This window comes from Phyllostomus hastatus, unplaced genomic scaffold (genome assembly GCF_019186645.2).
Source record: "Phyllostomus hastatus isolate PE091 unplaced genomic scaffold, TTU_PhHast_1.1 phas_contig_29, whole genome shotgun sequence".
NCBI lineage: Eukaryota > Metazoa > Chordata > Mammalia > Chiroptera > Phyllostomidae > Phyllostomus > Phyllostomus hastatus.
The window spans coordinates 44,656,801-44,672,960 of NW_025333835.1; the positions used below are offsets into that span (position 1 = coordinate 44,656,801).

Consider the following 16,160-nt stretch of genomic DNA (forward strand, 5'->3'; position numbering starts at 1 on the left):
TAGAGGAGGAAGTAAAATGACTGGTTTGCAGATGGCATGATGTCATATGTAGAAAGCCCTAAAACCCTGGGAAAAAGTTCTTAGAACCAATAAACAAATTTAGTAAAGTTGCAGAATACAAAATCAACATGTAGAAATCAGTTATGTTCCTATATACTAACAATGAACTATGTGAAAAAAGTTAACAAAACAATACTTTTATAATAGCATCAAAAAGAAAAAGTAACTTGGGAATAAACTTTACCAAGCATGTTAAAGACTTGTATACTAAAAACTAACAATACAATGATGAAAGAAATAAAAAAAAAATTGAAGGAAAGACATCTAGAGTTCATGGTTGGAAGACTTACTGTTAAAATATTAACTGGTAGTCACAACTTTTTATTTTGTTCTCCCTGCCCTTTTCTTACTGATGCACCCTGCCTCTGTTTTTATGTGTAAAGTTTTGTGTTGTGTAGGTCTGTTTTTAGGGTGTCTGATATTCCCCATTGTGCTTTCTCTGTGCCAGTCCCACACCATCTATAAATTACTTGGGCTTTATAATGGGTTTTACTACCTGGTAGAATTCCTCAGTCTCCTGTGTTTTTCTTTCATTATCTTGGCCTTGTGCATTTGCCTTTAAGTTTTTTTCAAAAATGTAAACCTGTCGATGAAACTTGAACACCTTTTGTTTGATTTATTCCTGGGTAGCTTACGCTTTTCAATGTAAACTATTTTTAAACGTTTAGTTGCTATTCCTATGAATATAATAGATTGACTTTGGCTTTTGGCTTTTAAACCCCTTTTTTGTGTGGAATAATTATAGACCAAGTTGCAGAAAAATAGTACATAGAGCCGTGTGAACTCTTCACCCATGTTCCACCAGTGGTGACATGTTATTATGTAACTAGAGCACAGTATTAAATTTGGAAATTGACTTTGGTGTGACAATGTTAGATTACAGACCTTACTCTGTTTTTTTCATTTTTGCATGACATTTTCTGTGTGTGTGTGTGTGTGTGAAGTCCTGCACTCACCTCACAGCACAGAGTTATTGGACTGTTGTTGACTACGTTCCCTCCGCTGCGTTTCACATCCCCGTGACCTTCCTGTTAACTACCAGTCCGTACCCCGCAGTCCCTTCATCTTTCGTACCTGAACTCCCCACCCTTCCGCATCTGGCAGCTGTCCAGATGTTCTCTGTATCTATGAATCTGTTGCTGTTCTGCTTGTTTGATTTTTTAGATTCAGTTATTGATATGTGTTTATTGCCACTTTGTTCATATTTTTCATCTTTTTATTTTTCTTAAAGAACACCCTTTAATATATCATATGATACTGGTTTGGTGGTGATGAATCCTTTAGCTTTTTCTTGTCTGGGAAGCTCTTTATCTGAGCTTCCATTTTAAATAATAGCTTTGCCGGGTAGAGTAATCTTGGTTGCAGGTCCTTGCTTTTCATTGCTTTGAGTATTTCTTGCCACCCCCTTCTGTTGTGAAAAGTTTCTGTTGAGAATCAGCTGACAGTCTTATGGGAACTCCTGTGTAGGTAACTAACTGCTTTTGTCTTACTGCTTTGAAGATTCTCTTTTTGTCTTTAACCTTTTGCATTTTAATTATGATGTGTCTTGGTGTGGGCTTCTCTGGGTTCATCTTCTTTGGGACTCACTGTGCTTCCTGGACTTGTGTGTCTGTTTCCTTCAACAAAATAGGGATGGTTTAGGTCATTATTGTTCAAATAGATTTCCAGTTTCTTGCTCTCCTCTCCCTCCAGCACCCCCATGGTGTGAATGGTGGTGTGCTTGAAGTTGTCCTAGAGGCTCCTTACACTGTTCTCATGTTTTGGATTGTTTTTTCCTTTTTGTTGTTCTAGTTGGGTGTTTTCTGCTTCATCTACACCACTATTGATTCTCTGTAAAATGTATTCATTTCAGTTATTGTGGTCTTCATTTCTGACTGGCTCCTTTTTCTAGTTCTGCTTTTATATTTCCTATGTCTTCGTTTACAGTCATCTACTCTTCCCATAGGTTCATTGAGCATCCTTCCATCCAGCGTTTTGAACTCTGTGTCTAGTACAATAGATTGCGTGTTTAGTTTTTTTCTGGAGTTTTGTTCTGTCCTTTCACTTGGGCCATGTTTCTTTGTCTCCTCATTTTGGCAGCCTCCCTGTGTTTGTTTTTATGTGTTAAGTAGAGCTGCTCTGTCTCCCTGGCTTGGTACCGTGGCATTGTGTAATAGGTGTTCTGTTGGGTCCAGTGGCACAGCCTCCCTCCCTGTACTTGACTGTCGGTGAGTGATCAACGAACCCTCTAGGGGACTCACCCCTTGTGTGGGCTGTGTACACACTCCTGTTGTAGTTTTGCCTTGATTGCTGTTGGCACATCAGTGGGGAAGATCTATTCCCCAGGCTGATCGGCTGTAAGGGTGGCCTTGACCACCGACCACCAGCCTCCAGTCACTGGAGAACCAGCTGTGCAGGGGCCCACCTGGCAGAGCAGGACTCACCTCAGTGGGGCTCTGGTGCCCCTGAGTCTGCTCCTGAAGTGTTTTGCTTCTGGGGGTGGTTGCGGGTGGTGCTTCCACGTGGTCCGAACCTGCCCACTGGGTGCACTGGCGCTGGGGCCTCCTGGGAAGTGCAGTCCAAGGTCAGCCACCGCCTGTGTTCTGTCCAGGATAAGCCACAAAGTGATCTGCATCTGGCTGCTACTTTTGCTGGACTTGTGCCCAGATGAGGCCGAGCTGCAAACCAGGGCTGTCAGCTGCTAGTGCCGGTCCTGGCGCCACTTAGCAGAGCTTTGGGTGCTCCTTGAGGCCAGATGCTGCTTGTTTGAGAAATTTTGGGAAAATCTGAAGCATGGACCAAAACAGGCCATTCATAAGGAAAAGCCACTGGAAACAGTTTGGGTGGGCCGTCGGGTTGGGTGGGGCGGGGCCTGAGAGAGTCACGGGGCGGGGCCAACCAGGTGAGCCAGGGCGGCGGAGGCTCACACGTGGCGCCGGCCTGCTGGCTCTGGCGCGGGTTGAGAGGGGCTCAGCGAGGGAACAGGGGCCTCCGCCTGCACTTCTGTCCGGGAGAAAGCCGTCCCCCAGCTCCCGCCGGGACACTGAACCCCTATGGCTCTGTGAGTCTCTGGTGGCGTCGGGGCTGCGGGCCCAGCGCTGAAGCTCCGAGGGAGGGGGGCCGCGGGAGTCCAGGCCTTCAGAGGGGAGCGGCCCGGGCTCCGGCAGCCTCTCCCGCTCAGCCGCCGCCCCGCTGGGCCTCCCGGCCGGACGTGTGGGGACGTCTCCCCCGGCACTGGGGCCCTGGGGTGGGCCGCCGTGGGGCCGGGTCCCCTCGCTCCCGGGGGGGGGGGGCGCCCCCGCAGCTGAGATAGCTCTGCTGGTGTTCGTCTGCCGCGCATGCGTGCGTGTGGGGCCGGCCCGGCCTGCGTCTCGGTCCCTCTGCCCGTGTCGCCGAGGCCCCTGTGATTTCCTAGCGCTGGGGCTCTCGGTCAGCCAGGGCCAGGAGGTCCGTAGATCCGGGTGGCTGCGGTGGTGAGCGGCGGCGGGCTCCGCGCTGCCGCCCCGCCGGGAAGCCGCTCTCTGCTGAGTGCGTGTGGGGTGGGTCCTGGCGCCCACTCTCCAGTTTTTACCTTGAGATTTCTGTGGAGCGGGGACTTCCGGCAAGATGGAGGCTTAGGTGGACCCACCGTACCTCCGCGCACGGCCAAGATGAGAACAACAATTTAGAGCTAGAATAACACCCAGAACTGACAGAGAATTTATCTGAATGGAAGTGGGACAGCCAAGAAGTTTAAGTAGACCGGATCATCCAGACCGGTAGGAGGGGCTGAGAGGAGGAGTGCGCGCGCGGGGAGATGGGGAGAACTGGGTGCAAAAGGCAACCGGGAGCGCGCAAAGCCTTCTGGGGTGCGCGAGATCGCAGCGCAGCGGAGGGTCCTGAGTGCGCAGGCGGCGGCTGGCGGACCCAGTGAGGCGCATTGTGGACCAGGGTGGAGCGCGCAGCCCAGGATCCCAGAGAAGGGACTGAGATCCCAGGAGAAGGGAGCTACCGCCATTGTTCCCTCCTAATCCCGCCCCCACGTACAACGTCACAATCCAGCGACTGGGGTGCCCAGCCCAGGGGAGCACCTAAGGCTCCGCCCCTCTCCATAACAAGAGCGACCAGACCAGAAAAAAAAGGAGGAGGAGAAGCTTAGGAACCTCCAGGGCATCTTTAAATGTTCCAACATCCGGATTATAGGGGTACCAGAAAGGGAAGAGGAAGAGCAACAGATTGAGGACGTATTTGAACAAATAATAAAGGAGAACTTCCCCATTTTGGCAAAGGAAATAGACTTCCAGGAAATCCAGGAAGCTCAGACAGCCCCAAAGAAGTGGGACCCAAGAAGAAGCACACCAAGGCATATCATAATTACATTAGCCAAGGTAAAAATGAAGGAGAGAATCCTAGAAGCAGCAAGAGATAAGGGGACAGTCACCTACAAAGGAGTTCCCATCAGACTGTCAGCTGATTTCTCAAAAGAGACCTTACAGGCAAGAAGGGGCTGGAAAGAAGTATTCCAGTCATGAAAGGCAAGGACCTACATCCAAGATTCCTCTATCCAGCAAAGCTCTCATTTAGAATGGAAGGGCAGATAAAGTGCTTCTCAGATAAGGTCAAGTTAAAGGAGTTCATCATCACCAAACTCTTATTATATGAAATGTTAAAGGGACTTATCTAAGAAAAGAAGATAAGGAAAAGACATGTATAGTAAAAGGACAGCAAGCTCACAATTATTAACAACCACACCTAAAGCAAAACCAAAAGAAACTAAGCAAACAACCAGAACAGGAACAGAACCACAGAAATGGAGATCACATGGAGGGTTAGCAACAGGGGAGTGGGAGGAGGAGGGGGGGGGAAGGTACAGAGAATAAGTAGCATAGATGGTAGGTTGAAAATAGATAGGGGGAGGGTAAGAATAGTATGGGAAATGTAGAAGCTAAAGAAATTATAAATATGACACATGGACATGACTAAAGGGGGGGAATGTAGGTGGGAGAGGGTGTACAGGGTGGAGGGGAGTGAAGGGGGGAAAATGGGACAAGTGTAATAGCATAGTCAATAAAATATATTAAAAAAGAAAAAGAAAGAAATTTCTGTATAGCTTAGGGTGCTCTCCTGTGGTTAGTCATTGCACGATGGATTTTTCCCTTCTTTTACTTTTGGCGTCTTGTACCTGCATAGTTTACTGTGTTTTGGTAAGAATTCTATATTGAAATTTTAAACTGTCATTAGTCTTTTAACCTGATCGTGTATATCATACTTACTGTGTTAAGCAATGTTTTATGTGATATATGTATATGTAAATTTATTATAGCTTTTAATTTTTGTTTGGCTAATTTGTTTTTATTTCACTATATTCTTGAAAATTACGTTCCCTGAATGTAAACTTGAACTTTGCAGTCACACGCCTTTCCCACGTTGAAGATGATGTTTTGCTGTCTTTTGGATCGTACCGTTACCCCGGAGAAGTCGCTTGTGACTTGAGCTCGCATACTCGTCCTGTCAAGGGGGTATGCCTGCCTTAAGGTTTCGTTTGTTTCCTGGAGTTCTTATGAACGATATTTGGAATTCAGTTGTGTAGCTTCTTGAATTTGCGGACTGGCGTTCTCCAGTGTTCTCAGATGGGGCCTCGCCTCGTTGCTTCCTGCACTCCCACGAGTCACGAGTTAGACCTTCTGTCCTTCGTTTTTCTGTTCATTCCGTTGTTCTGTTTCTCTTTTCTGTATTTTTGGGTACTTTTGTCTGTGATGTTTCTTCCAGGTCACTAATTTTAATACCTTTTTATAATCTGCTAATAAACTCATCCATTGAGTTTTTAATTTCAGTTCTTTTTAAAATTTTTGTAAGTTCTGCTTTTTTGTTCAAATCTTTGTCTACTTTTTGTCATTTTTATTCCTTATACACTTTAGTGTTGTCTTTTATTTCTTTGAAACGGTAAATACAGATAATTTGTAATCTGGTCACTGACATCCGCAGTCATCGTGGTAGGTCAGTTCTCTGAGGTCTGGCCCTCCTGCCCCAGGTGCTTTGGTTATTTTTGACTTGGTGATACTCTTGGTCCTAGAAACACCGCAGTGGATGCTCTTTGAGGCACAGAATGAAAACACTGTCCAGGCCGGACTGGGAATTACTGATGCTAGGTGCCTGGGACACCACCGGCCGGCCGTCAGTGAGTTCGTGTGCTTAGATTTCTCTGGCCTAGTTGGGTAGTGTGAACCTCAGTACATAAGCAAGGCCATGGCCAACACTCATTAGCTCTTGTCCCTTGTATCAGTTATTACTTTACTTACTATCAAGATAGCTTTTTCTGCTGTTCCCTGGGCGGAGTCGGGGGTGATGGGGACATGGGCACATTTTGATTTCTGGTTTACTCTCTCCTTTGCGGGTGCTTATCTTTCGGGGGTTGGCATACTGTTCACATTAATGTCAGGAAGGTCTGTCACTTCCTGTTGTGCTTTGCCAGGTCTTGGCTTTTCTGCTCTCAGTGCCTTGCAGGAACACCACAGCTGACCTCTGGGTCTTTCGGGGGTACCGGTGCCCGTGGGCGTGGGTGGGCGTGCTGTACCGCTCCAGTGAGCCGTTTACCTGTGCGGGCTTCTGCACACTCTTAGATTTCGATCCACGCTGTTTGTGGTGCTTTAAAATATGCTCATTTTGGACATTTTTCTCTCGCACGTATAGTTTTTGTAGTTGGAGGGTTAGTGCAGATAAATTAGTTTACCACTAATGAAAACGAAAAAGATTAAAATTAAAAATTTGGGAAATGTTCAGTAAAATGCTTTTCATTAATTAGGTAAGTGAATTGCTGTAGTAGATAGTTACAAATTATTGGGTGGGCAGGTTAGTTTTCATGTTTATTATGAATGTTGTTTATATTTATTTTTTGGTTTGCATCTAACAGCTTCTTTGTTTCAGGGGTAAATATATGTCCATCATGGCTCATTCAAAGACGAGGACCAATGATGGAAAAATTACCTACCCTCCTGGTGTCAAGGAAATCTCAGATAAAATATCTAAAGAGGAGATGGTGAGACGGCTAAAGGTGAGTAAAGTTGGGTTATGGTTTCTGGATGTCCCTTAGGGGTGTGGGGCTCACAAGGTGCTGTATCTTGTTAAGGCGCCATGAGAAAGCAAATCCAGGCAGACAGTGGCCGAGAAAGGATCTCCGGGAGGGGGGGCAACAGAGAACTGTAGGGTTTCCGTGGCTGCTGTTAATGGGAGAGAATAGTCAGAAAGGTGAGGCTCAGAGCTCCTTGGGCCCCTGTACTTGGGTATAAAGAACAAATCCACAATCCTCAGTCATTTTTGCATGTGGAAAGTTGTCCCCTACTTCTGTCATTTATTTGATAAAAACAACTATTTTCAGAAATGTTTTAAGTTTTTGTACTTACTCAGGCTGTACTTTATTTTTTTATAAGTTATTTGAGAGGAGGTTAAGGAGCTTTAATGTAAGCTCTTTCCTCTGCTTCTGACCTGCAACAGTGAATCAAGATTGCTGGGGAACGCGTATAGATAAGGAAGATTATTCAGAATGGGCCCCTTTTCTCTGTGACCTGCATGGTCTCTGTGATTGTTAAAATGGTTAAAGGAACCAAGTGGCCAAGGAGAATGTCAGTCTGATTTATCAGTCAGTTCAGATGGGTTTTGGTGTTTTTTTTGGTTTCATGAATTACCTTATTGTTGTTAAATTACAGTTGTCTGCATTTTCCCTGCACCACTCCCCCCCACCCCTTCCAAACCCACCTCCCTCCCTTGCTTCCACCCTCCCCCTTGGTTTTGTCCATGTGTCCTTTATAGTAGTTCCTGAAAACCCTTCTGCCCACAGTTGTTTTCTATTTGAGTATGTTTTTTCCTTTACAGGTTATATCTGCTTAGTCACTTATATTGCTTGGTATAGTGTTATTTACCTATATTTCAAGACTGGAAGGAAGACTTGCCGTAATTACTTATTGAAGGCCCAGGAACTTTAAAGCAGTAGTTATTTTGTAGTTATTGCTGCATGGCTTATTTTCATCAGCAGTAAAGAACCCTAATACTACTATGAATTTCATGTAAAGTCTTAGTGTTATATATCTTTATGCATAAAATATTAGGGTGTCAAATATCAGATGTTTATTATTAAAAGGGATAGATATTTTTTAAGCAGATTCAATTTACCAGTATGAGTATTTTCTCTAGTTAGGAACTTCTGTATATTTTATTTAAAATAGTCAAGCTACGAGCCCTTTCTGTGTGTCAACATTCTCTTGACTTGATGATAGAATTTTTAGGGCAGTGGATCCGTTCATGTCCTCAGATTTGTCCCTGCCTCCGCAGTGACGGGCGCACAGCCGGTGGTCTGCTGAGAGCCTGGCAGTGAGCCCAGAGACCACCTGCAGGCGCTGACCTGCGCCTGGGGACTTTCGGGGGCCTCATTTCCTCAGACTGCTTTTTTCTTTTCGGGGACCCACATGAGCTCCTGATGCGTGTCTGGCACCAGCCTCGGCCGTAGGCAGCAGGGAGGGAGCCCCGTTACCGAGCCCCGAGCAAACCTGCTGGTCGGGTCTGAGACCGGTGCTCACACCTGGTGTTCGCAGCGCGCTCATCATTTTGTAGGTACTTTTGCCCAGCAGTGATCTGGTTAATATACTTTATCTCCTTTAAATTTTCTAATTTGTACTTCCCGCTCTTTTAGCAATCTTCTTAGAGAAATACGAACAAGATTTAGTGTGGGATAATGATAATTTTTTACATGTACAAGTACAGTTGTAAGTTTTATAAATTGCAACAATTTGTTAACATGTCAGGTGTCCTTGTTTATATCATTTCTAGAGTTTCCTATAACATTTCATTCAAAATATACTTAACCTCTCACTCTTGTGTGGCTAAATTATAGAGAAAGGAATAGTTCTTCGCATAGAGGTCTTTTTTCCCCTTCGACTCTCTTTGTAATACATTAGGCCCTCAAAGCGTGTATCTTAACAGCGATTAAATTGAAACGTTAGGAGAGTGGCCCTGGACGTGGTGGCCTGGAACTCACTGCAGTGCTAGGCTGGAAGGACAGTCTGCTGCTCGCCCTGGCCCCGGACCCAACGGGACCAAGGGTGTCCCCGGGAGCACGCGCCCCAGGGCTGCTCCGAGGGTCGGCCGACACGGTGCACGTGTGCCTCTCCCAAGTCCGGCTTGGCAGCGGAGTGGAAGCCCTTGCAGCTCGTCTCCAGGACCAAGTCCCAGACGTGGATACCTGGCGGCCAGCACTGCTGGATGATCAGTATTTGCAGCACCACCTAGTGGATGCCAGAGGGCCACTTTTCCTGCCCCTGCCAAGTCAGGCGCTTTTGTTAAGTCTCCTGTGAAGTGGGAATAGTACAGACCAAGGTTCATGGTAACTACTGAGACTGAGATTAGAGAAGACACTTCAAGAATTCAGACTATACTGTTCCTCCTCATTCTTGTTTTCACCCCACTTTTATGTAAACGTTTTTGAAAAAGGAACCATTTCTTCTCGGTTCCCTAGGCTCACGCTGTGCATGCCACCAAGTCTGGTGAATGAGCTATCCGTATCTTGTTCTCTGTTACTGTGGAGTAAGAAATACTTTGTTGGATGCTGTGGTAGCCTCTCGTGGTAGCTTTTTCACATATAAGGATGCATCTTCATCATACTTTCTGTTTCTGAATTCTTTTTTAGCTGAGTATATCAATCCCTGTATCTGGAGTGGTTTATGGTTCAAATGGAACAATAAATTGTCACTCTAGGTTTCTGGTGAAAGGTACACTTTTTCTCCTAATAAAAGGATTAGCTATATTATTTTAGAAGGATGCTGTTAAGGAGGACATACTCCATGTAGTTCAGTTGTAACACCGAGATCAAAAGCACTACATAAGGATAGTTTTAAACTTTTAAAATCTGGTTAACATGTATGATGGGTAAGTTAAAAATATTTTATTTACTCTTTTAAAAAAAGTTACCCTGTAGGTTTGGAAGGATCTTGTTCTCTCAGATCCTTTAGGGAGGAAAATGAAAACATTTATTGGAAGCTTAACCTTTGTAATTAATACGGCTTTTATTTCAAGTGACTTTTTTACATGAAGGATTTCATTAATTGATTATTGTGTTTGTGTATAGATGGTTGTCAAAACGTTCATGGACATGGACCAGGACTCGGAAGAAGAAAAGGAACTTTATCTAAACCTGGCTTTACATCTTGCTTCAGACTTCTTCCTCAAGCACCCGGACAAAGACGTCCGCCTGCTGGTGGCCTGCTGCCTCGCGGACATCTTCCGGATCTACGCCCCCGAGGCTCCGTACACGTCCCCCGACAAACTGAAGGCAAGCACTGAGGGCGGCGCTGCCGGGCTGCGGCCCTCCCCGAGTCTCTGGCTGGGGCGGGGCGGTGTCGAGGCGGTGTCTTCGGGTCCCCGGGCCTGGCTGCAGCCGTCTCTCGTTGGGCTGCTTCTGTGTCCTGTGGAGCTTCCAGCGCCACAAGCCCGGTCCGTGTGGTGCTTGCTTGTGTGGAACGCGTTCTGGTCTTCCGGCGCCTCTCTGCTCTTGATGTCATCCTTAGCTCTGTCTCGGTGTCACTGGGGGTGCTTCCTTCTCCCTTTCAAAAGGAAGTCTGTGTTCAAGACCATGTTTGTTATTTAAAAGGAGGTATCTAGTGTAAATCTGAATTTGTATGAGTCCTAATTCATTTAGTGGAAGGTGTGATGTACATTGCGTTGAAGAAAATAAAATAAACAAAACTGCAGTGAAAAGGTAGAAAAGACATTCCGTATTGGCTACAGCAGTCGTAAGTAAAGCCATATGCGTGGGAATTCTTTAAGAGATGAGAAAGGAGGTGGAAGACCATGCTTCGTCTGTCTGGTGGAAGGCATGCCGTGAGTATATTGAACGAAGCAAGTTCAGAAAGTCAGAAAAAACAATAATAAAAGATAATTATGGAAACTAAGGGTTAGAGAGTGAGCCCACAGGAAGATGATTCATCCTGAATGTGGAGAAATGGCAGGCACCTCGGGTTTATTTTATTTAACAGACACTGATGTTGGTTACGTGCCAGGAACAGGGTTTACAGTGGCGAACAGAGGACCTCAGGTTGGAGGTGGTAGGGAGCAGACTTTGTCATTGGAAAGCCGAATCGAATTGTAAGAGTTGAGAGTGTCCCCAGGCTTAAAATAGATGGGCGAGCTGGTCTGTGGGGTTGTGTGCCCCGGTGTCTTACTCTGGCTGCGAGCATCTCATTTTGACGCACCGAGCTGGTTTCAGGAGTGACCGCATCGGATGGGTGGGTGGGCGGCGGCCTTCCCTCACCAGGTGTCTTTCCGGCACTCGAGTGGAGAGGGGGGTGTGGCTTGAAGAGCGCTGCCCGCGATCTCCCCCGCCCCCTGGTTGGGTTTCCCAGTTTGCGTCACGGGAGCACGGGAGACCTGCGTCAAGGCTCTGGGTGACGGGAAGCCCTCCCCGAAGGACAGCCACAGGCCTGTTCTGTTTAGGACGGGACCAGCATGAGCAGAACGGGGAAGGGCTGGGGTTCAGTTAGAGCCTCTGCGTTACTGTGTGGCTGCGAAATTTAAGGTTAACTTGTTTTTTCTGGTCAGTTTTTGGGTCTTAATTTAAATACCTCTTTATTTTATTGAGGTAGTACGTATAAATTACTCACGTTGAGGCAGTTTTCTAAATATTTATGGGATGGTTCTAACTCTCTCTGCATCGGAGTTGTAGTTTTCTCTGCTGCAGAAGTAGCGAGAGAAAAGGGTCACACCTGGATCCACACCTGCCGCCGTCAGGTTGGCGTCGTCAGAAAGCCCTTCACGCGCTGGACTTCACGTGTAGCTCAGTGATGGCCGGAGAGATCGTCAGTCACGGTCTGGCCTCTGCGTCGCAAGGCAGGGTCAGCGCGGCGGCCAGTTAGCGCGGCCAGACCAGCAGGGCCCGTCCGCGGGGGACACGTTTTACACAGCACCGTGGGAGTGACCGTTCTCGGAGGGGGCGCTCCGTGGCGTGTTTCTTGCACATCTGTTTGGTCGTCTGCATATTACAGTTCTGCCCTTTTAAAAATAGGCTGTTTATCATTTTACTTCTAAGAGAAACATTTTTTCTCTTTTTATTTATTGATTAGCATGCTTCCTTTGCAGAATTAGCTTTTTTAATTTCAACCTTTTTCAAACTTTTCTAGAACATTATTTTCATAAAAATTTGACCCAAAGTGACATTGAACCTATTTCTGTCCAGGTACGAAGGAAGTTGTAGCAAAAAAGCAAAGCCAAGAGATAGGGGTAGACTGAAAAATGGTGGGGAAAAACAATTACATTAATTAGATAGGAAGCTTGACAAATTAACTTTAAAGGTGCTTTTAAAATTTCTAAGCTTCTGTGATCTCTTGTCTTTTGATTTGGTGGTTTTATTTTGGAATGTTACTGCTCCTAGACAGTGTTCTTGCTACACACTTACCACATTGAGTGCTGTTCCCTCCCGTAAAGTTGGCGTAAATTTCAGTCTGCTCAGTTTTCAGGTCTATTTTTTTTTAACTTGCTGAAAGGTGAAGTTTTCCTGGACAGTCCAATGATGGTGAATGAGTCACTGTTTTCCTGTGAAGGGTATGAAAATAATTAATTGGTGTTTTCCTACAATGATGTCCTTTTAAAAACTTACAGCCAAATATAGCTTTTCTGTTGCTTCTTTACAGTGTATCGTGATAGATACACGTGAGCGCGGAGCGTGCTTTAGGAGTGCAGGGGGTGTGTCGAAGGTGCGTTCGTAATGTGGTCAACCCTTTGTTTTCAAGGACATATTCATGTTCATCACGCGGCAGCTGAAGGGGCTCGAGGACACGAAGAGCCCGCAGTTCAATCGGTACTTCTACTTGCTCGAGGTAGGCGGCGCCGTGCGTCTCGGGACGGTGCTTTAAACTGTTGCTGTGCTTCTTGTGACTGTACGTTTTCACTGATTAAAATGTGTTTCTTTCCTCTCTTTTCCTCTTATTTTTAGAACATTGCCTGGGTCAAGTCATATAACATATGCTTTGAGTTGGAAGATAGCAATGAAATTTTTACACAGTTATACAGAACATTATTTTCAGTTATAAAGTAAGTTTATTTTATTAAGAATGTAACTTTTTTAAATACAAAGAATTTGTAATTTACAAGTTAATCTGGTTAACTCTGTTATGCATATTGTAAGGCTAAGAGTTGTAATTTAAGACTTCATCAGCTTTTTTTATAGATGCTTTAAAAACATTATAGAACTTAAATAGAACTTAATCACTTTGGTGATGTAAATAATAATGCAAGAGTGGCATTAAGGCTATCTTATACCTACTGTAAAATATATTTTGAATTGTATTTCAGTCTTTTATTTAAATTACATATTGCTGATCCCTTAATGCATGTGAATATTTGAATTATTTGTGCTCTTTAAAATTACTAAAATTACCTTCAATAAAACAATTTGATTTTCTGAATTTAAAACAAGTTGCAATTTTGATTTAATGACTTTTGCTTGTGAGACTGGTTAAAATTAAGGAAAAGTAATCATGGAAATGTAGTATAAAAATAGATTTTGGGTATTAAATAAGGTTTGGGGGTGAGAGAAGCTTTAAATGAGTATAAAGAATTTAATTTCATTAATATTTTAATATCATTTAAAAATAAAGTATAATACTTGTTAGTATCATGTTATGAGTAAATAATGAATCCTTTAGTTATACCCTAAATACCTTATTTTGAATTGCAGCAATGGCCACAATCAGAAAGTTCATATGCACATGGTAGACCTTATGAGTTCTATTATTTGTGAGGGTGATACAGTATCTCAGGAGCTTTTGGATACAGTTTTGGTAAATCTGGTACCTGCCCATAAGGTATGTATTAGTTTATACTGCAATATGTGTAAAGCCTGTTAATGTTAAGCCCCAGAATTTGTGCTTCTGGTTCTAAATGTAATTTACTCATTAACTTTAGTTTTGGAGAATGTTTCATTGGTTAATATTAATAAATATTAATTGTGTTTAATGTTGAAGAGATGTACTTATTAATCACAAATGAAAGTGATAAAATATCTGTAATAACTCAGTTTTGAATAATAAGATATGTTTCAAGAAGTGAGTTTACTGGCTACTTAAATGCTATTGCACAACTTTAGGTGCTGGGAGATGCATAACCAAATAAGACCTGGTATAGATGAAGAGGAGGGGTAAAGTTAGTTTGGGGACAGGGGATAAGATGATGACAGTGTTTCTTCCTTTGGTGTTGTTGATCAAGGAGAAGGGGTGTGTGTTTGTGTGTGTTCTTTGAAAATAACTTTCAACTAAGCAGTTGGAAACATTGTTCTGTGATTCACAAGGGTCAAGGTTAAAGAGGGGGCACGGGAAATACTGTATAAAGATCTGTGCAAACTTAAAACCTTTCTGGGAAGGTATAATCTAAGTTTATAGGAACACAGCATTCACATAAATAATGTTTCAATAAGAATGACCTGCTAATTCAAAATTTCCAAACATTTAAAATAATCTATCAGTGCCAAAACTCAGACACTGGGAAAAGCAAGATTAGGTCTAAAAATTCAGATAATTATTAGGTAAAAATAATAAAGTACCCTCAAAAGGATTAAAGATATAAAAATAAGAATTAGCAAAACATAGCTAGACATGTGAAAGGAGGTTAAAAAAATAGAAATGAAAAAATCGTCATTAAAATTCAAATCTTTATTGGATTATAAAAAGATAGAGAAATGAGAGATAGGTCTGTGGAAATCATATATTGGGTTACCCAAAAAGTCCGGTTGGTTTTTTCCATATGATGACTCTAGTGGTGTTTAACTGTCTTTAACATCATTTGAAACAATTTTGTTAGACTGTATTATGTTAGCTGTTACATCAGTGTGCATTAATAAAAAACTTAACCAAAATTGGTGAATTTTTGTGTAGCCATTTAAAAATATTGAAAATGGAAGAAAACATGCAACATTTTCAGCATATTATGCAATTATTTAAAAAAAATTAAAAATGCAACCGAAACTCAAATAAAAGATCTGTGCAGTGTACGGAGAACGTGCTGTGACTGACTGACTGTGTCGAGAGTGGTTGTGAAGTTCCGTGCTGGAGATTTCTCACTGGACGGTGCCCCATGGTCAGGTAGACCGGTTGAAGTTGATAGTGATCAAATCGAGACATTATTGGAGAACAATCAACATTCTACCAAGCAGGAGATAGCCGACATCTCAAAATAGCCAAATCAAGCTATGAAAATCATTTGCACCAGCTGATGTTAATTGCTTTGATGTTTGGGTTCCATATAGATTAAGCAAAGAAAAAAAAAAAAACTTCTAGACCTTATTTCCACATGTAATTCTCTACTTAAACGTACCAAAAATGTTTTGTCTTTAAAACAAATTGTGATGGATGATGAAAAGTGGGTACTCTACAATAATGTTGGACCAAAAAGATAGTGGGCAAGTGAAGCGAACCCCCACCAACCACATGAAAGGCCAGTGTTTATTCAGAGAAGGTGATGTTGTGTATATGCTGGGACGGAAGGGAGTCCTCTCCTCTGAGCCCCTTCCGGAAAACCACATGATTGATTCCACCTGAAAGCAGCAGCGCTCGATGAAAAGCATCCAGAGTTAGTCAACACAAAGTGCGTAATCTTCCATCAGGATGCCGTGAGAGTGCGTGTTTCTTTGATGACCAGGCGTACACTGTTAAAGCCTGGCTGGAAAAGTAGGATTCATCCACCATACTCGCCAGACACTGCACCTTCAGATTTCCATTTATTTCGGTCTTTACAAAAATTATCTTAATGGAAAAAAATTGCAATTCCCTGGAGGACTGCAAAGGTACCTGGAACAGTTTGTTGCTCAAAGAGGTAAAGAGTTTTGGGAAGATGGAAGTATGAAGTTGCCTGAAAGATGGCAAAACGTAGTGGAACAAAATGGCGACTACATTGTTCAGTAAAGTTATTGGCAGGACGTGAAAACTGAACAAACTTTTTGGCCAACCCAGTAGATATGGTGAGATAAAGAAAACATTAAAGATACTAAGACATGAAAAATATGTGGAAAGGTCCAATATGTTTAATAGTAATTTCAGAATACCAAGTAGAGAGTGGAGAAGAGATATTAAAATAGAAATATGCTTAATATGTTCCAGAATTGATGAAGG

At 43.5% G+C, this 16,160-nt stretch overlaps 1 protein-coding gene across 2 annotated transcripts in view; it reads left to right on the plus strand.

Annotated features, from left to right (window-relative positions):
• Positions 1–16,160, plus strand: part of PDS5B (PDS5 cohesin associated factor B) — a 138,209-nt gene that overhangs the window by 28,872 nt on the left and 93,177 nt on the right. For both annotated transcript variants that reach the window (XM_045839039.1, XM_045839040.1), the window contains exons 2-6: positions 6,943–7,069; positions 10,133–10,336; positions 12,789–12,875; positions 12,992–13,089; positions 13,736–13,862. In XM_045839039.1, coding sequence (XP_045694995.1) covers positions 6,953–7,069; positions 10,133–10,336; positions 12,789–12,875; positions 12,992–13,089; positions 13,736–13,862 — 633 coding nt within the window. In that variant the 5' untranslated portion in view covers positions 6,943–6,952. The remainder of the gene's footprint in view (positions 1–6,942; positions 7,070–10,132; positions 10,337–12,788; positions 12,876–12,991; positions 13,090–13,735; positions 13,863–16,160) is intronic.